The following is a 19777-nucleotide window of genomic DNA, read 5'->3' as shown; positions in this document are numbered from 1 at the left end:
TGAGGGTTTTTAACCACCAAAGCACGAGGATTGCTTATTTTCATTTTTTTTTTCCCCCTAAAAGAGCGAATTGTTGTCCACAAATCTGCCTTTTTTGCCATTTTGACCATGCGAACATTTTTGCTCAGCCCTTGGCTGACAGATGAGAGGGCTGAATCTGAACAGGCTGTTCTTGGCAATGCTTCTCTTTCCACTCCTCCACTGCATGCTATCATCATTTCCACCTTACGTCTGATTTCCTCGTCATCGTTGAGGCACCAAATGTTGCCCCCATGGTTTCCCTTTGGCCTCACGTTATGCCCCCCTCCAGCGGTGTCGCTTGGTGCCATTCAGCTTTGTGCCGTGGTTCTGCTCACTGCTGGGTGCAAAACCTGCACAGCAAGAGAAGCGAGTGGAAAAAAAGGGGAAAAAAGAGAAAAGAAAAAGGGGAAGAAAGAGAAAAGAAAAAGGTGTTGTGCAGCAGAGGAACTTCCAGCAGATTGCATGTGAGATTTGGCGGCATCTGCTGGGCCCCCATAACAAAATGGAGTCTGCAGGAAGGATGATGCTTTCTTCAAGCAAAATCCCTTTGTTGTTGTTGTTGTTTTTTCGGGTCACCTATCTGATTTTTTGCACTCCATCGTATCAACAACAGAATGCATTTCCAAGTGTTACACGGCTTCATTTGTCCAGGTTAACCGGGTTAAAAAGAATGCATTTAAAGGCTCAGGGATCCTTCTGCATGCAGTGGCTCTGTTGGTCAGACTGCCTGCTCTAAAACAAACGGATTTCTCATCCAAACAGCAATTCTTACTGGTACAACCCTTGATTTTGCTTGGTTTGCAGGAAATAAAGCTCCCTCGTGTCCCTTTTTATACCTGCACTGGATAGCACAAAGCTCTGCCTTTGGATAAGCCAGCCAGCCTCTTGCTCAGCCATCATCTTCCAAATTTCCTGCCTTAATGGGAACTTGTGGAAGAGAAAAGAGCCCTTGGAAGGCTGCATGGCACATTCCAATAGATACCAATGCTTCTTTCACGGGCTAATGGTTCCAGCTAAAGTCTTTAGAGTGGTAGTATTGTGCAATGCAACCTCACCCAACGGACATTTTTTCCTTTGCTCTTCAAACCCCACACAAGGCAATAATGAAAAATATCTTTCCTTCCTTTTTCCTGAGCAAGTCTGCTACAAAGAATGTCATCCAGCAGTGCTGGCGGCCTGGGCCATGCAGGCTTTGTGCATCAACACGAAGTGAGAGCTGTGCTTTGTGCTGGAAAGCAGAAGGGCTCTGGCTGCTGAGATAAAAGCTGCACAAAGGGAAAGGACACAAACCTCTGTAGGTGTCGTCTGCAAGGCTGCCATTCAGCTTTATTTTAATTTGCTTAAAAATAAATCTCGCTTCTGTCCGTCAGCTGCTTCTGGATTTTAATCCAATCTATCTGCTCTGCATGAGAACTCGGGCTGCTTTCGTGTCTGCCTGATGGCAAGTGAGGAGTTGTTCAGCTAAGCTGGAAATCTGAGCCATGCTATGTGGGACTTTTTTGGGTGTTTTGTCAGGGATGGGTCGGAGGAGCGCAGCTGGTGTGTGACACACAGAGCTCAGGAATCCCAGAACCTGATCTGCTCTGAGCCAGCACCCCCCGTTTGTTACCATGACATGCAAGGATTTTCCCTACGAGTTCAGTCGTTATCACAGAATCACAGAATTGTAGGGGTTGGAAGGGACCTGCAGAGATCATCGAGTCCAACCCCCCTGCCAAAGCAGGTTCCCTACACAGGAACCCTGGGACCCTGCTTTTATGCAGGGCTGTGATAGCGATTCGTCTTTGCATACCTCCATCCCCACCTCCACCCTCAAAATTTATCCTTAAACTTCCAGGAAAACAATCCTGACATCGGAATAAAGAAGCAGTGACATGTGAGCAGCGCAGGTGCTGAGGTGCCCTCTGGTCCTGTCCAAGCAAGAACGTCTGGTTGCGGTTGCTTTGCAATCTGGGTCTATTCTGCACCATTTCTTGGCAATAGAACTCCAGTTTCACAAATGTTCATTGCTGTACAGACTTGGTGCTTGCTAAATAGAATACCCTGTGCTCCCCCTCGAGGTGCGTGCTTGGGATATTCTTTTTCTGTGCTAAACAGGGGAGCAGAGGGAAAGGAAATCATCAAAATAATATCACAGCTATGATGTTCTTCTCAGAAACATCCTGACTGGAATTTCCCACATTTGCAAGTATTTCATGTCTCACCACACAGCCCAGACTAACCCAAACTCCAGCATTGTTTTTCGTCTCTGGAACTGCTGTTCCTTGATGCAGCTTTTAACTTTCCCACTTCCTGGGTAGTCACTTGATTATAGTTAAGTGTTGGTAACAGTTTCAAAATCTTTGGTGTCTTTCCTAATATTTGGCTCAGCATTCCAGCAGCTTACAGACCCACTATTGCAGCAAGCATTTTTTGCCTTCTGGAGATGAGAGGCCATTTTGCATACTTCAGACTGCAGGATTTCTTCACTCTGGCACCAGGTGGCTGAAGCAAATGCCGACTGATGGGGGGTGGGCAGCTGACCCACTGCGGGCTGAGACCATGGGCCCACTCAGCCCTGGCAATGAGCTCTGGTTCGTGGCGCAGTCAGTGCCCGTCCTCACCACATCCCATTTCCTCCTGCTGCTGCTGGAGCCGGGGCAGAGCCGGGCCTCAGATGTGGGATACGAAGCGGATGCGCTGGGAGTACGCCAGGTCTACCACGTAGAGCAGCAGGTTGACGTAGGTGAAGATGGCCACCACCAGCTGGCTGTCCCAGGGGCACCTGCCCTTGGCACAGGCGCTGGGGCGCTGCGGGGAGCCGTACTTGCTGTCAAAGCAGAACACCGGCCAGATGACGGCTGCGCTCACGTACAGCAGGACGGCCCCAAAAGTGTAGACGACCACAGAGCGCTCGAAGGGGAAACACAGCTGGGCAGTCTTACCTGTGACACTGAAGGCGACCACCACCACCGTGACCATAAAGCAGAAGCTGTAGACGGCCACGCACCACTGTGTGGCCACGTATTTGCTATACTGGCTGTCGTTCACCAGCGCCCCAAAGATGATGCAGGCCACAAAGGCTTGTACGATCTTCAGGAGCCCGGAGACGGTGGCCATGTAACTGGTGACCTGTCCTGGTTTGGCCCTGGTCAAGAACACCTCCGCGCCGTACACAACAAACACGAGGCCGGCAAAGACGCTGGCCGCTATGCGGAAGTCTCTCACCTCGCAGGTGATGGGGTAGCAGCCGAGCTGCACGAAGTAGAGCGGGTAAATCACCGCCGCTGTGACCGACATGAGCGTGGCGAGCATGGCGAACGCAGCTGTGAAGTTTCCCCAGGAGATGCTCAGACAGCTGTGCAGGTGCGTGAACTCGCAGGTAATGATAAAGACAGTGACAGCAAAGCAGAAGGTCCAGACAAACATGCAGAAAGTGCCGTATGCTGCGCTGAATCCCCCCTGGTGGGCCACCAAGCTGAACGTGGTGCATCCGAACATCATCTGCAGCAAACGAACTATTCCCACCGGAGATGTCACAGCCGCGGTGTTCAGATACGGCCCTCCTGTGCTCTCCATCATCTTTCCAGTCCTGCAGATGATGCACTTAAAAAAAAAAACAACACCCAAACTTCCTTTCAGGCTTTTGCCCTTTGTCCTGAGTCACACCTGGCACCGGATCAGCGGACAGCAGCTCCAATTCCTGCCTCCCTCTGCCGGTATCCGTAGGTGCTGTGCTGACGCTGAGCGTGCGTCTCTGGCACGGAGTGCTGCTGCAGGGAGGTTGCTGCTGGCTCTGCCCACCGGCTGCGCTCTCGGGGTGCTGCGATCCGTTCCCGGCTCTGAATGCTGTCCCTTATTCTGTCCTTTCGCTGCCTGCTTTCCCTCACGATGGCTGAAAGGATCACGTTCTCCCCAGGGGCTGACATTTATTCCATTTTAGCTCTGCAGCTGTAGCTCTGCCGTGGCGCTTTCAGGAACCCAGGCATATAAATAGGGGCTATATTAATAGTGCTGGAACGAGTCCTGCCCCCCTCAACTGCCGTGAGCAGTGTTATTTAACACTGACACCACGAGCTCCATCGCGGCTCTGGGTCGCCCTTCTGCTCCTCTGGATGTGTGTCGCTCAGTGCTGCTCTGCACGCAGCTCAAGAGCCCCAAGCACAGCCCTGGGGGGGGACGGGCCTGGATGCCCCACTGGCACTGAGAAAGCCTGCGATAGAAGCTGACTCATTTTGCTCCTTTTGATCTGGAGCAGCGATAGATTTGCATGCTGTGAAAGGCCCCGCTGTGCTGCGAGGGCTCGGACACCAATCCTCTCCGTCTCCCTGTTTTACTAATGTGGGAACTGCTTATTCTTATCCCGAGCGCCAAATCCAAAATGCAACCGTTGACAAAAAAATGGCTTTGATATCCTTTGCTCTGCTTTGGAACACGGATTCCAATAGAAACGGTCAAACCCTTCAGTTTGATCACAGCTTTCCCCATTGCCGTTTATGGCGTACATTTCCCCAGGCCTCTTTGCAGCTGAGAAGTCTCTTCATTTCGACTATAAAAGTTAAATAAGATGATTGTTGCGACTTCGGAATGCAAAAAACGCCACAGAAGAGATTCCTCATGCAGCCCTCGCGTGGCACCGGGCCACTGCCATGCTCCCACCCCCAGGGTCATCCCCAACCTCAAATCCCACACCAGGCAGAGGTGGCAACAGAGAATTGCTGCTTCAAGCCGGTTTTATGATCTTGGTGTGCTGTCGGGATGGGGTCTGGGTTTGTGCAGGTGGGGCTGCCCCTGGTCCAGCCATGCTCTGTGTGTGAGGCTGGCGGGCATCCTGCTTGCACCCACACACTGCTGCTGTGACCTGGGGGTGGAATTGACACAATTAACATCACAACAAACAGGAAATGCAGTCCAGGGGCTGAGGGGCTGCATGGGAGATTCGCTGTCATTGATCTCTGCCCCTCCTAACTCTGTGATGTTAATCCTTCTCCTCCAACAGGGCCTTTTCCAGGCGGTATAGGAGTCTAAAGGGGCTGTAAGATGGGGACAGACTCTTTAATGGGTCTGTTGGGTAGGACAGGGGAAATGGTTTCAGACTGAAAGATTTAGACTGGATATTAGGAAGAAATTTTAATGCTACAGGCAGTGAGGCAGTGGCACAGGTTGCCCAGAGAGGCAGTGGTGCCCCATCCCTGCAGACAGCCAAGGGCAGGGATGGGCTGTGAGCACTGATGGAGCTGTGGGTGTCCCTGCTCAGGGCAGGGGTGGCACCAGATGGCCTTTAGGGTCCCTTCCAGCTCCAACCATCCTGTGATTCCATGGTTCATCGCTGAGTGCTGCTCTGTTCTGTGGCACGTGCTGTAAGCTGAGGGCTGTTACAAGGAACAGCTATCATAGCATCACTCCACAAGTAGCATTCTGTTGCACGCAAATGCAGCTGAATTCACGCTCATCATTTTTCTTCTTGAGTCACAACCAGAGCTCCTCCAGGCCCTTTCTCCCCACGCCTTCCCATCGAAGCATTTGGCTGCAGCTGCACCATGCTGGCTACGCTGAGTCTGGAACTGCAGCCATGCAGTGCACATACTTACATCCACTGTCAGCTTTTGATTTCTTAATTGCATTTTAATTTTAGCTCAATCACATGATCCTATTGGGGACAATTTTTCAGTGATGAGTTTCTAATAAAAAGCATCTCATCTAGTCATGAGATCTGAGTGTACAAACACATGGTATGGAATTCTTCCAGTCTCACCCCTCTTGCTGTTGGCTTCCATGTAGCAAATATCACTGGTGGTGAATTTAGAAGTGTCAGCTTCACAAAGGCTTGGGAAAATTATATTTATTGCACAAGTACAAGAAGAAATATAGAGCTGGAAATCACCCTCTGGGTTACAGATTCTGGTTACCAGATACTGCTGGCAACCACATCATTTAATTTTTTCTAATAAATTAGCTAAATTCCCCCCTTAACAGTATTTCTGAGGGCTTCTGCTCTGTTATATCTTTCAAAATACTGTTGCAGAGCCACACTAAACTAGAGATTGCTGACTTCCAGGGAATTTTTTCCTGTTTGCTAGATGTCATACAACCCCTGTGAACATTCCTTGCCTTTTAGAAATTAGCCTTTGGATTCATGTTTTAGAAATACAGGCAACCAGCTCTGTGGAAAATATTGCAGAGTTGAACAGTGGCGTTTATACGTTTCCTGGCAGAAACATGGCTGGACACAGAGCAGGCACTTGCCATCAAAATGCATCAGCCTGTGTACAACCATTCGAGAGCAACTGACAGATGCAGCAGCTTCCCTCGATGCTCCCAAGAGAAGAACAAGTGCATGGCAGCAGTTCTGGCTGCTACTCAGCTACCAGAGCTCTGCACTGATCGACCCTAAGCAACTCCGGCCCTCAAAGGAATCCTGCTTTCTGCATGCTTTCAAACATTCCCTGTGCTGAAGAAGCCTCTCAGTTTAGCGCCACGAAAAGTGTAGTCAGAACAATGTTACATCTGTTATTAAAGCATACAAAATGTTAGTAATTCCTACACAAATAATACGGAAACTGCACTGATAGCTTTCTGGCATTTCAGTTCTGCTGGGAGCACCGTTCATTTTCTCCTTAGCACTTCAGCTGAGCTGTGCACCAGGCCCCATCTCGCACAGCAGCACTGCTCCCCAGCACGGTGCTGCCTGTGCATTTGCTGCAGTGCACAGAGTAAGGGAACAGCTGGGAGCTCGCAGGCAGCACTGCCTTTAACCTGGGAAGCTCTCTCTTGAAAGAGCGTGGAATTTTTCTAATGTTAGGCCCTAAAGTTCTGTTGCTTATGCATTGTGCAACCATTACCACAGTGCAAGTGAAAGCAAAGGAGGTGTTAAGGACCTCTGCAGGAAGGATGGCAGTTGTGCTCTGTGCACAGCTTTGTCTGCGCTGACCCAGCACCGAGGGAAGCTTTTGCACGAGCTTCCTGCTCTGAGGAACGGCCTGGTGCTGCCTCCAGCTCCAGCCACGCTTCTGATCCCTCCCCAGCTCTCATCCCCATTTCAAAGAGTAAGGTGTGTTCACAAATGGAAATACGTTGTTTCTTGTCTTGTGCTTTTATGTTGGAAACACTTTGCCTTTCGAGACAGGCCCGCTTGAACCAAACCTTTCTTAACTGCTATAAAAACGTATCTTAAAATGCAATGCCCTGGAATAGCTGAGATATCACAATCCTCAAGCTGAAAATGCCGTGTAAGGATGCAAACAGCAGCTGCTGGGTGAAAATCTCCATCTTCATACACTACAATCTTCTTTAGAGGGAACAACAAAGCAAACTGCGAGGGGAACACCAGAGTCTTATTATAAAATGACAACACCACTCTCAGCCCACCGCCAGGCACAGTGATCGTAAGGAAATCCCATCCAAATGAGCAGCATATACAACTTTACAAAGACATATGAATGGTTCTCTGGTCAGCTCTTATAAATAGCATTTTACATATTAAAATAAATATGTCCACATTGCCAAAGTAGCAAGAGGTTTCTTCGTTATTTAAAAAAAAATATGTTACAAAACAATATCATTTATATTTCTTGCTTAGTTTTAAAAAAAGTAATAAAAAAGTCATTTTATAAAATAAGACAAAAGTAAGTTGATTACAAGAGTGTCCATCCCTAGCACGTGTCCTTGGTTTGTGCACTGCGATACATGATGAGATGCTGGCCTCCAGGAAGTCATGTAATCATTTCTTCACTTCTAGTTGGACAAAAGAAATCCAGTGCTTGCTTTTTTCACCACTTGTACGAGTCTATGATGTCAAATTCATGGCAAGGGAGAAAGTCCCAGATCTGGGGAAGGTTCTCATCGTGCTATTATTTATGGCTTCTCTACTCGCTGTGTCAGATTGCCTTGTGTAACACAGAAGAGGATGTGAATGGCCAAGACCGAGCCCTGGAGCTTGGAGGTAACACGTTCCAGTCAAACAGTGTGAGCAAGAAATTGCTTTTTTTTTTTCTTTCTTAACACATCCAAAGTGTGCAAGAGTGTGGGAGCAAATGGGGGTGTGCAGGTTTCAGCCTGCATGGGGGTGAGCGTGCACCAGCCTGCATGAGCGTAAGGAAGATTAGAGAGTGTGGGAGAAGGGCTCCGAGTCTCCTCCTGATCTAATCTCTCTGCCCCTGGGAAGATCCCCTCCTAGTTACCACTGCTGAGCATCCCCAGGAGTTTACTGGGCTCCAGGCCCTGTTGCTGTGCCATCTTCTGCACGTCAAAACCCATGTGCATGAGGAACTGGATCACGTTCATCTCCTGCCCTGTGAACTGGTCCCTGATAGTGGGGCATGAGGGGTTGCAGTGGGGCCATGGACAGCTGTCAATCAGATGAATTGGGCAACCTTTCAGAGGGGCCTTCCCATTTTTGTTGCTCTCATGTAGGCTCCGATCCCAGCAGTGCAGGGCGCGGGGTAATGATGTCCCCTTCACCTGGATGTCCGTCCAATGGCTGAAAAGACAAACCGTACAGGTTGTGTCAGAGAGGTCAGGCTATCAGAACCGTTATTTCCCCTGGTGTTCTCATGTTGACCTTTTACAGAAGCTGTAAAACCACTCACTTGCGTGTAATGATCTCATGAGACAAACAGGCAGGAGCAAAGCTAGCACTACAGGAGAAAACAGAAACACAGGTTAGGTCTTGGGAGGACAGTTAACTCCTGTTGAATAGAATCTTTGCAGCGAGGCAGAGGGTGGAATTTCTGCTGCCCTGACAAAATTGTTTGGAACAGCAACGACTATCATGACATAAAACCTGGCTGGACTCTAAAGTACCCAGAAGAAAAGGGGTTCCATCCTGCATCTGCTGCAAGTTGCATACAGCAACTAAAGTACATTAATAGTTGATGAGACAATGGAAGAAGGACCATCTCAGTGTTTTATGATCAACACTTTCCAAAACAACCCCGTGGGGTGGATGGCTGTGCAATGGCAAGGGGTCTCAGACCTCACTGTGGAGGTTGGTAAAAAACAAAACCAACCAGCACCAACATGTTCTTATCGATGATAAAGGACAGCTGGTAACTGTGAGCCTGGAAATTACTGTGTGCTTATTCAGAAATGAAAATGTCAAGATTCTTAGCATAGACTAAGTATAGTTATCAATGTATGACACCAGTGTCTGCAGAGATCAGATAAATGCTACCAGAATACTGGATAAAGGGCTTTTCTTGGAAGTACACACGTCGCTTTTTCTCACTCAAAGACTTACGTCACGTCCTTCAAGGTGTTTCTCAGCTCCCTACCCAGATTCTGGATGTAGAGCCACTGCCCCTCCTGAACAGGCTGGCCAGTGAGGTGTACATTGTCCACAGTAAGCTGGGCCTCATCAAACAGCCACTGGACAACAAAGACCGGACCTGGGAAGACAAAAAGAAGAAGAAGAAAAAAAAAGGCAAAGATTGCTGTAGGTTATCTGCAGGGAAAAACCCAGGATCCATTTTCTCTCTCTCCTCCAATACTTACATCGAAGAGTGGGGTAAATCTTATATCCAAAGAAACAATTCCATTCTTCTCCCTCTTTAAACTGCAGCTTACAGCGTTCAGGAACAATACCATTCCAATACCTGGAAGACAAAGCAACAACAGAATGAATGTCATAGTAACATTTTAACAGTGATCTTTCCATATGCTGGTCTATTTCTGTCCTGGTTAAAGTGCCAACTTACTAGAAGCAAAGCTCTTTCTTGGCTACACTGTACAGTCAATGCATTTTAGAGCAGCTAACTGCACATTTTCTTTCACGTGTCTGCATTTTAAATATAATATCCCTGAAGAGACCACTGATGTTATAGAATAAATACTCTTCAGGTGTCAGAACGCAGGAAGACCAAGAGGGAGAACAAAAAAGCACACTTCAGAGCACATGACTGTACCTTATTCCTCTTCTGATGGCTTCTGTTGGAGCACACGTGATGGTATCGATGCAGTCAGTTCTGCGGTACTGCTTGTTATCCAGGAACCATCCAGAGTCTGCTAAGCCACGCACCTGGATCCCTTGGTACCCCATCTCCTCCAGCTGCTCTGCCACACGATCCACGTTCAGCAGCACTCCTGTTCCTCCAGCACTGCAACAGCAATTTTAGTGCTGCAGTGATGATGCAGGCACAGCTACGGCACGGCTGCCAGCAGACATCTCACAGCAGCCACGCTCTAAACAACTTCATTTCTCCACTGGACAACCCCGTGGAGAACAGGAGTAGGGCTTGCTGCTGAGAACTCTTCCCAAAGAGCCTTCTGCTGTGGAAGCCCTGCAGACACATACCTGCTCCCTGCCAGCAGCAGCACTTTCGCAGTGCTAAGACCTTTTCCCACGAGCTCCTTGATGACCTCCTGGATGATCAGCGCTCCCATGAAGGCGTATTCATCTGAAACAGAGACCTCGGTGTCAGCAGAGCTGTTTCCTGCCCAGGGTAAGACCTGCACTTCTCCACAAATGCAAAAGAACGTTACAGAAGGATCACAGATCTGAACGCTGGCCTGTTCCCTCCACCCGCATGTTCCCCCAGTGTTAAACTTTTCTGAAAGAAGTGAATAAGCAGTGAACAGAACACAAGGTAACACCAGAAGGCCTTCCTACATGGTGCTCAGGAATTGGTGAGCTAAGAGAAGCAAAGCAGACTGCTTCTGTAGGTATTACTTCTTGTAATATCTTAACTCAGTGAGCACTGAGAGCCACACAAGGTGAAACAAATCACTCGTGCGAAATTGAGCTCGATCTGGAGGACTCCTCCAGGCAGATGCTGAGTTCTGGCATCATCAAAAGAACAGCAAAGCGGGCACGTATGCAAAGCAGTGATTCTATTTGCAAAGAATTCTGCAGACAGCTCTTAGTGTGACACACAACAGCTCCTTTCCAAGGACAGATATCTCCCCGAGACAAGTTTGAAGTTAAGTTCACTTGCCTCTCACATCAGCAAAGCCAAAGTCACATGCAACAAACCATGGTTCCTCAGCTGCACCGTTTAATTTGCTGTGTGCTGGAAGCCGGGGAGTCATCCAAAAGGAATTCAGTTCCTCTAATCCTTGCCTACTGCATCAGTAACATCTCCGCAAGCAGTGGCTCTGAACTATGTCAAAACAGACTGCGCTAAAGAGATCAGGATGTTTTATCTGGAAGTAGCTCGATATTCTTTCCTGCCCTTCAGTGAGAAAAGCCTGTTCCCCATTCGTGCATTTCACAGAAATCTGGCCATAGCCTTCAAAGTGCAACGTCTGCGGCAGCAACAGCCTGTCAGCAACACTCACTTTTCTCAGACTTGGAAGAGGCACCGCTCCAAACATCACTTGAGCAATACGGGATGAATCTGAAAAAGAGTTGTGTGAGTGCTGCGTTCCTGCGGGGTGAGGATGGGGTCACACGGCTGAAGAGAATTGAACCCTGGGGAGGAGAGAAGGGAACGGCTTCTCATCCACACAGCCCCCAGCCACACCTTCCTGCACACCCATGGGACACTTAGGCCCATTTCCTCCTAACACTGGTGGCTTTACTGAGATAAATCAACAAAGAACGTGCCTTCTGCTGATCTAACTGAAGCGCTATGCCAGCTGGGCAGGGCAGAGGGCTGTGAAGTTGCCCTCAGCTCCCACTGACACAGTGGTGCCTGCACTGTGAAACTGTGCTTCAGTTCTGTCACACCTACACTGAGAAGACATTCAGCCGTGCAACGCTGAGTCTGGAATGGTTTTACCGTCCCAATTTGTCTACAGCTTGCAGGATGCACGTTCACATCCCTCTGCTTTTCCCTCCTACACTGACATGTATAAATGGAACTTTCTCATTTCTCCTCTTTGAACTAAAGAAGTGATTCCATGTTCCCCTCGAGCTGGCAGACATACAACACGCCACCAGCCAGCCACAGGATTTGCCACTTCATCTATTTGAGAAGGCTCTCAGCTACCCCAAGTCCTCCTCCATCATCCCACAGCTCCTTGCAGAGCAGACTTGGAGTTTTCCAGTCCAGGCCGGCACAACTTCAGTTAGATGTGTATTGCATCTAATGAGAAAATGGGCAATTTCCTCATGTGCCTGTTAGCCTCAACCTGTCCCTGCAGCATTCTTGCTACCCCAAAGCAGGAGTTGCTGTGACAGCAGAACCCATCTCCCCGAGCGCGCTCTCCTTACACCATGTTGGCGTTCCACCAGTGTGGATTCTCCTCTGGCTGTGACGACAGGATCCCCGTTCCTGCAGACGGACACAAAGAGGGAACATTCAGTGACACTGTGAGCTACAGGACGTGGTTTGTGTTAGGGCTGGAGCCTGCCTAGAGAGCTCCATCCATACAGCTCCTGCAGCACAGAAAGGCCCCGTGGCACAGAGTAAGCACTTCCCCAGACACCCAATGCCCTCAGATGAGCGACACCACATGCACCTGCAAATGGGAGCAGTCGAGGGATGCGATGAGGATGGACTGAGTGCAGCGAGAACGAAGGGAGGCTGGCAATGCTCTGCCAGCCCCAAAGCCCCGCAGCTTCGGGTATCAGTTCAGCTTATGTGTGACATCAAAAAAGCCAAAGGTGCTTTTACATGCACTGATACACACGGCACTATGACGGGCGCTGCGACCGAGCGGGGAAGGGGTGGATTGAGAGAAGCACAAACGCGCTTCAAAACAAATGACCAAACCAAGCTTTAGAAGATCCCGGCGGCTCTGGGATGCATTTACAATAAAGAGGGGGACGCGGACCGGAGATCCGTGAGCAGCGCTGCCCACAGCCGTAACGCAGCTCGCCCACGTGCCCGCCCGCGCCTCCAGGCGGTGCCTCCCGCGGGAAGGAGCAGCCCCGGCGCCGGGCGACGCTCACCCACTCTGGTCGCCGGCCACTCCTTGGAGCTCATCAGCCTCCGCATGGTGTCGTAGCGCGTGTCGCAGTTCTCCCTGTTGAAGCAGTACCAGCCCCCTGCGGGGCACCGCGGGTCACGCCGCGCCGCCCCCGCGCGCAGGCGCGGGCTGCCCGGAGCCGAGGGCAGGCGGCCAGCGCGGGGCCGCCCCGAGCCGCGCCCGGGCGAGGCGGCGCCGGAGGCTCACCTTCCAGGAACAGCAGCCACCGCCGACTGCCCTTCGACTCTTTGAGGTAGTAGCTGCGGACAAACAAACAGGAGGCGGCGCGGCCTTAGCGGGAGCTGCGCCCGACCGCAGCGCTTTGATGCCCGCCCCGCCGGAGCGTCGGCGCTACGCAAAATATTTGCTCAGCGCAGAGGAGAGGCGGCGGGAGCGGAGCCGCGGCGCGGGGCGCGCCAAGACGCTGCGGGCGCGGCCGCCCGGGAGGCGCTGCACCTGTCGCTGCCGGGCCGAGCGCGGCCGCGAGGTGGCGCCACAGCCCTCGGGGCCGCGCCGGGGCCGGGCGGCGGGGAGCGCTCTCCGGGCCGGGGGCTGCGGGGCACCGCGGGACGGCGGCGGGGGCGGCGCGGCGCGGGGACTCACCCGGCCGGGCTGCCGTCGTTGCAGGTGACCGAGGCGTTGTGCAGGAGGTGCAGGCGCAGGTCGTGCGGCAGCGCCTGGGCCGAGCAGGGGTACAGCGACTGCGCCAGGCTCTTGACCTGCGCCATGAAGCTGTCCATGTTGCCCTCCACGGCGGTGAAGTCCAGCGGGAAGCTCTCGGCCGGCGCCGCCGCCGCGGCCGCCGCCTCGCCGCGCTCGCGGGCCGCCGGGCCCCGCCGCCGCCAGCCCTTCCTGCCCTCGCCGCCGGGTCCGGCGTGCAGCAACCCCAGCAGCAGCAGGAGGTGCACGGCCGCCGTGCCCATCGCCGCCCGCCGCCACCCGCCCCGCGCCGCGGCGGCCGCCAGCCCCCGGTGCCGGGCGACGCCGCCCGCGCTCCGCCGCGCCCCGCCGAGCCGTCCGTGGGGCCGGGGGTCGGCGGCGGGCGGCGAGGGCAGCGCCGACGGCGCGGGCTCGGCGGGGCGGCTGCCGGCGCAGGAGCCCGCCGCCCGCTCCCAGGCGGCGAGCATGACAGAGGGGCACGGAGTGCGCGGGGAGCGCGCCGGGGGCGCCGCCAGCCCGGGCGCCGCGTGGGGCAGCAGCCGGCCAGCCCCCGCCCTGCCCTGCCCTCCGCCCCCTCGGAGCGAGGCGGAGGGAGCGGGGGGTCTGCGCCGCGCCCGCCGCACCGGCACGGCGAGCCGCCCCGGCTCCGCAGGGCCGTCCCCCGCGCCGCGCCGCCATCGCCGCCCCTCGGGCCGGCGCCGGGACCGCGGACGGCGGCGCCTCCGGACCTCCTCGCCCGCGGGGCGGCCCTTCGGGCAGGGCCGCGTGCGGGGGCCGGGCCGCTCGGAGGCCCCGACGGCGCAGCGAGGCCCCGCACGTGCCGGCCCCAGCCGTGGCGCCCCCGGCCCGCGCCCCCCGGCCCCCCGCGACCCGGCGGCGGCTCCGCCCCGACCCCGCGATGTGGTTCTTCCCGCCCCCCGCCCGCGGGAGGAGCCGTCCCCGAGCCGCCCGCGTTCCCGCATCCGCCGCGGCCGCTCCCGGTGCCGGCCCGAGCGGAGCCCGGTCCCGACCTGCGGAGCGCTGAAAGAGCGGGAGGCTGTCGTTTCTCTTGAGAGAACGGCGCTCCGCTCCGTGTGTGCGGCCGGAGCGGGCGGCTGCAAGCCGGGGAACAAAGAGGAGCGGAGGGGCCCGGGTCTGCTCGGATGGGACGTTGGGGGGTTGCCCGCAGGGTGCGGGGATCGCTCCATCCCCGCCCTCCCGCCTCGAGACTCAGCAGGACTTTTCCTGCCGCTCCCCGCAGTTACCTGGATGGGGCGGGGGATCTGCCGGCTGCTCTCCCTGGTTGTTCTATAGTGTTGTGACATTTAAAAAAAAAATCTGGTCAGAAGGCAATGTTAAGTATCTGTTAGTGGGCTGCCTGTCAACCATAAGAGCAAGGCATGTCCCAAAAATGTAATTATCTCAAAATTCAGCATTACAAACCACGGACACGCAGAGAAAATGCTGCGCTTAACGCATGTCTGTCTCTGCTTAGAGACCAGAAAGGGCAGCTCCTGTGCTTCAGCAGCCCCAGGAGGAGCAGGGCTTCGGGCTGTCTTCATTAGGAAATCTGTCTGGGATCAAAAAGGTGAAAATAGTGAAATCCAGAAGTAGTAAGTGGAGAGGTTTTTTTGCTGGACATAAATTAAGGCTGTTCATCTGCTGCAGCTTCATTTTTTCCTAAGCCTGTTTGGACTTTTAAAGTGTATCCTCAGCACTGAGCATCCTACACACAAAGCAGGTGCCTTCACAACCTGATCATCACGCTTTGTCTGGTTACTCTTATGACCTCTCAGCCTTTGTTGAGTTGCCCTGTTCCCAGTCTGATTTTTCTTTGTAAATGTTTTCTTTTAGTCAAATCCCGATGGTACCAACGGTACTTCAAGCCAGGAAAGCTGCTGAGCTGAACGTAGCCCTGCACTCAGTCCTGATACATTTTTGGGCCCAGCACGGTGCTGCACCACTGCATCCTAATGCAGCACCATTCCCATCGCTGTGGGGGTTTGTGGGGATGCAGGGCTGGGCAGCAGCCGGGAGCTGCTGGAACGCATCGCTCTGTGAGGCCTCTGTGCTCCAGGATCGCTGGCGTGGTTGGCACAAGCAGCTCCAGGAGCTCATGTCCCAGTAGCTGCGAGGCAATGGGACAGGTAATATCACTGAGCCTCATCCTACTTCCTGAGAGAAAAGGATGCCTCCCATCACTCTGACTGGCTCGTGTTCTGTTTCTGTGTTCTCTCTCTTTGGGGAGCTCTGGAACTGGGCTCTGCAGCAGCTGCCATGCTCGCTGGAGACACTGGGGAGCCTTAGGGCAAAAAGGGGAGTGTGTTCATGTTGCAGATCTCTGGGCTTTTGTCCAAAGAGGTGAAGCAAAGAGGTTCGAATGCCTGTCCTGCCTATACCTGGCTCCCTCCTGCTGTGCTGTTTGCTCAGGTAACTCAGGGCTTTTCTCAGAGCACTCTTACTCATCCTTCCTTCACCCATATGTCCTCTGTCGCAAGGAGCAGCGGCTGTTGGGAGAGCGTGGGGCTCTCAGGGTAAGGGAAGAGCTTCCTTGTGGATGTTTATTGGTACAGTGACACATTGAGTCTGGGGGAACATCCAAGCACACACATTTCAGTTACTGAGTACTGCTTGTCAGTGTGAGAGCTTCACCTTTGATACGAGCCACCCTGTGCTGAGCAGATTGTGTCTGGCATGGCAGGAGGCTCAGTGAGAGCTGTGAAACACCTGCACCACAAACTGAAGGTGTGGATTTGTTATTGGTAGGAGTAAGGCATGTAGGAGGCCACCAGGAGATTTTTAACCATTGGGAGTAACATAAAGGGAGATGCTTTTTGATTTAGTACCCCTCCAAATGAAATGGCATACATTCCAGTATGTCCCAGTACAGCTCAGTATGTTGAAGCTCATTGGACCTTGTTGTACTATGGGAAATGAGACAGAAATGAGACAGCTCTGCTCAAGTTCCCCACCTCATTTCCTAAGTCTTGAATTGACAAAAAGCTGTGATGGTGGGGGAGATACAAATCACCCCCCAGGCAGCACTCACCACCAGCTGGAATCCCACTTCTCACAGTCCCACTGCTTCACCACCATCTCTTCTACCATCGGCAGTGCGAAGGATAAAGGAGCTTTGGTGGGATGGTGTATCCTGGCCATGCCTACAGTGCAGAGCTCTGTGTGATGCTGTCCTGGGAGCCCCGGGACTCAGCCGGAGGAAATGCTGTACAGAAATCCTCCTTATTGGGATAAGAGACTGTTGTTCTGCATGATATTTTGGTTACAAGGAATTTCTAGATGTTCACAGTTAATTTCTTACCTATTTGAAAGAAAATAAAAAGGTTGTTGGGTATTTTTTGTGTGTGTGTGTTTTCAAGAAATAAAAATTATGCATTATTCCACGTGGCTGCATGAGACTGAATGCAAACATACACAACTTCAGGAATACGTTTTTAATGCCAAGCACTGCTGGCTGCCTGAAAGGTGACTGTGGGGAAGGATTGTGGCAGAAGGTTGGAGCTTGATAATCCTTGCATCCTTCTAACCCAAGCCATTCTATGATTCTTCTACACTTTCTTCACTGTAATCTCTCCTGAAAAGCAGTTTTTTGCTGTGCTCCCTGGTAGCACTGCAGGCATCTTCACCCTGACAGTGGCAGAAGTCTGAATTGTTAAAGATATTTTCAGCTGTTCCCTAATGAGTCCCTCTTTCTTTGTTGCACTTTAATGAGCTCCAGGTTTATTTTCCTCCCCCTCTTTTCTCTCCTGGTGCTTCTAATTTCAGATAAACATTTAACATTAGAAGCGGCTCAGGATACGTAACATGACTCTTAACCTCTGTGCAACTTTCTGACTCTGACTTGCCATTAAAAGCTTGATCCATCTCTATTCCTGCAATGTGAAGATTTTCAGCTGAAATTACATCCATGGTTTTTTTCTTTTTTAACAGGAGCAACTTTTCTGTACGGGTTGTGTCACTTTCAGATGCAAAATAGGAAACAGCTGCCGTTTTCAGACATCAAATAAGAGCCACCCTGCATTCACAAACTATTTTCAGGCTCTGTGAAAACCAAAATGTATCTTTTAAAACTTAATGGTTGCTCTATCTCAGCAGCTGTCATTAACACAGCCATTTTAATTGTTTCTTCATACCTTCTGCAAAGATATTCACCAATGGAAGGGCAGGGTGCCCTGATCTGTGTTTGATACTTGGATTGCTCCCTTATCATAGAGGCACGTTGTGCTATCTGTTGCCCCATTTGTAGGCATGGTGTGACAATGGGCCTTCCCAACAGGACGGAAAGAACAAAAAATCACGAATTAAAGACATTTTTGAGTATTAGTTTAAACATTATGTTGTACGCTGCAACATCCTGAACTGCTGTCAGTCTATGGAGCAGTCCTGGTGCTGGATGTGGGGAGCTGTGCTCAGCAGCCACAGGACACCTGCATCATTCACTTCCCACTGTCTCATTTCTTCTTTGCTGCGCTTAAGAAGAGGAGCGTTATCTTTAACAGCCCTTCCTTAAAAGGGCCGCCTTCTTTTATAAACCAGGCAGAACAGAGCTGGATGGAGACAGCGGGAAAAAGCTTCAGCTAAAGCAATTCCAGCGGCTGACCCTAGCCAAGATAGGAGCAACCGAAGCACCGTGCGGAGCCGACATCGGGAGCGCGTTCAGCACACGGAGGCGGTGCTGGGAGCGCAGGGAAGCTCTGAGGACACACGCAGTGACGGATCCCGGCTCGCTCCGCTCCTCCCGTCACACATCTCACCGAACGGCCGAGCTCGCAGCGCTGCCGGCAGAGCAGAGGTTCGGGCGCGGCGTCGTCTTTTCCGCGCCGTCGCACGGGGAGCCGCGGAGCGCGCGGACACAGGAGGGGCCGAGCCCGGAGCCACGCGCTGCCCGGCTTCTCCTTCGAGCTCGTCCTCTCGGCCGAGGAAGCGCCGTCCGCCCGCCGCAGGCCCCGCTCGTGCCGGGGGGCGGAGCGGGGCGGGCGCAGCGCGGCTCCTCCCCGGGAGGGAAGATGGCGGCGGCGGGCGGGGGGGGCGCGGCGGTGTCGGTGTTGGCCCCCAGCGGGCGGCGGGTCACGGTGCGGGTGGGGCCCGGCACGGTGCTGCTCCAGGTGGGTCCGGGTTGGGGGCGGTGCGCGGCGGGTGGGCCGCGCTCGGAACCGGGTCCCGACATCTCCGTTCTCTCCGCAGATCCTCGAGGAGGTGTGCAGGAAGCAGGGCGGCAGTCCCGCCGAGTACGGCCTGAAGTGAGTCCCCGCGCGGGGTCGGCGGCGCCGCTTCGGCTCCCGGCCGGGTCGAGGCCCGCGCGTGGCTCCGGGCTCTGCGCTGTTCTCCGTGCCGCCCTCGGCCCCGAGGGCTTCCCTCCGCCGCCCCGCTCGGCCCGGAAGGCCGCATGGAGCAGGCCGTAACCCGGAGCTGCTCGCTGAGCCGCGATCTGGTTTTACTCGTTGCCACGGCAGTGCGAGGTGCTGTGTGGGGGATACACCAGGAAGCGGCCCGTAGTTAGCACTGGGGAGAGAGCGCAGCACATACAGCACAGCTCTAGTGATGCTCCAGAAAGTTGTTTTCTTCACATTAATCTCAGTGTGTTTTCCAGCGTCAAAGTCCATTCACTTTTGAGGCAGATACTGAAATCCTTCCATAAAAACGTGCCCCTGCTTGTCCCCCTCATGTGCTTTCTCTGGTTCACTGCAGGACCCCTCTGTTGCCTGCTGTTCTGACTGCCTGCCTTTACAGTGAGAAAGCCAGCAGTTTGCCAATCTGACTGGCAGCAGCGTGCCTTGTTTTTTATCATTGAATCAGTGTGATTTGGTTGATGTTTCTCTGACATTTCTCTCATCAGAGCATTGGGGATTTTATTTGTGACTTCTACAAATCGTAGTTTTTGGTATGCTGCGTCATCACACTGTATGGCTGACAGCCTGCCTGGAGGCTGTGGAGGGTGTTAGGTCACTAAAATGATCTGACAGTGGTCTGTGATGGTTCCTGATGTCTTCACCTGTTGTATTTTTCTTTAGGTTTCAGAGAAGTGTGTTGGATCTCACTTTACAGTGGAGATTTGCCAGACTGCCCAACAATGCCAAGCTGGAGATGGTGCCAGTCTCTTGTAATAGAGCGGGAATTGGAAACACGGTATGTTCATTACAAAGGGTGACCTGATTTGTTTCATTTTCAGTCCTGCTGGATGTGGTCCTGACAGATCTAATGAGCAGGAGCGTGTTTAGGCTTGGCCAGAGCTCGAGTGAAGGGCCACCCAAAGAATAGTGGAGGTGTGATG

The 19777-nt window shown here is 52.9% G+C and overlaps 3 protein-coding genes across 11 annotated transcripts in view; 1 reads left to right on the top strand and 2 right to left on the bottom strand.

Annotated features, from left to right (window-relative positions):
• Positions 1-954: 954 nt before the first annotated feature.
• Positions 955-4025, bottom strand: MYADML2 (myeloid associated differentiation marker like 2). The gene has a single exon (XM_048965011.1). The coding sequence runs from the start codon at positions 3580-3582 to the stop codon at positions 2674-2676; it is 909 nt and encodes a 302-aa protein (XP_048820968.1). The 5' UTR covers positions 3583-4025; the 3' UTR covers positions 955-2673.
• Positions 4026-5663: 1638 nt separating this feature from the next.
• NOTUM (notum, palmitoleoyl-protein carboxylesterase) lies at positions 5664-13787 on the bottom strand. Its single transcript, XM_048964711.1, has 11 exons — positions 13453-13787; positions 13057-13109; positions 12833-12928; positions 12152-12212; positions 11275-11333; positions 10292-10394; positions 9903-10094; positions 9493-9593; positions 9239-9386; positions 8589-8636; positions 5664-8479 (listed from the first exon to the last, which is right to left on the bottom strand). The coding sequence occupies exons 1-11, from the start codon at positions 13770-13772 to the stop codon at positions 8173-8175; spliced, it is 1488 nt and encodes a 495-aa protein (XP_048820668.1). The 5' UTR covers positions 13773-13787; the 3' UTR covers positions 5664-8172.
• The window catches only part of ASPSCR1 (ASPSCR1 tether for SLC2A4, UBX domain containing), a 41496-nt gene continuing 34707 nt past the window's right edge, over positions 12989-19777 (top strand). Inside the window, exons 1-5 of one of the 9 annotated variants that reach the window (XM_048964715.1) lie at positions 13000-13102; positions 14984-15076; positions 15157-18298; positions 18691-18746; positions 19518-19632. In XM_048964715.1, coding sequence (XP_048820672.1) covers positions 19591-19632 — 42 coding nt within the window. In that variant the 5' untranslated portion in view covers positions 13000-13102; positions 14984-15076; positions 15157-18298; positions 18691-18746; positions 19518-19590. Of the gene's footprint in view, positions 13103-14457; positions 18299-18339; positions 18612-18690; positions 18747-19517; positions 19633-19777 lie in introns of those variants that run through there. The other 8 variants (XM_048964716.1, XM_048964719.1, XM_048964718.1 and 5 more) reach the window with 8 other exon arrangements.

This window comes from Lagopus muta, chromosome 18 (assembly GCF_023343835.1).
Source record: "Lagopus muta isolate bLagMut1 chromosome 18, bLagMut1 primary, whole genome shotgun sequence".
In the NCBI taxonomy this organism is placed as follows: Eukaryota; Metazoa; Chordata; class Aves; order Galliformes; family Phasianidae; genus Lagopus; species Lagopus muta.
Note: the sequence above shows the minus strand (reverse complement) of the source record. Positions and strands in the feature narration are given on the sequence as shown.

What these genes read in the sequence shown, in the direction of transcription:
- MYADML2 (XM_048965011.1), bottom strand. Translation starts at nt 3,582, where the DNA reads ATGATGGAGAGCACAGGAGGGCCGTATCTGAACACCGCGGCTGTGACA.
- NOTUM (XM_048964711.1), bottom strand. Translation starts at nt 13,772, where the DNA reads ATGGGCACGGCGGCCGTGCACCTCCTGCTGCTGCTGGGGTTGCTGCAC. An exon ending in GTGGCCGGCGACCAGAGTGG is followed by an intron (nt 12,213 to 12,832) that starts GTGAGCGTCGCC and finishes GTCCGTCTGCAG; the next exon opens with GAACGGGGATCCTGTCGTCA. An exon ending in TGGTGGAACGCCAACATGGT is followed by an intron (nt 11,334 to 12,151) that starts GTAAGGAGAGCG and finishes ACTCTTTTTCAG; the next exon opens with ATTCATCCCGTATTGCTCAA.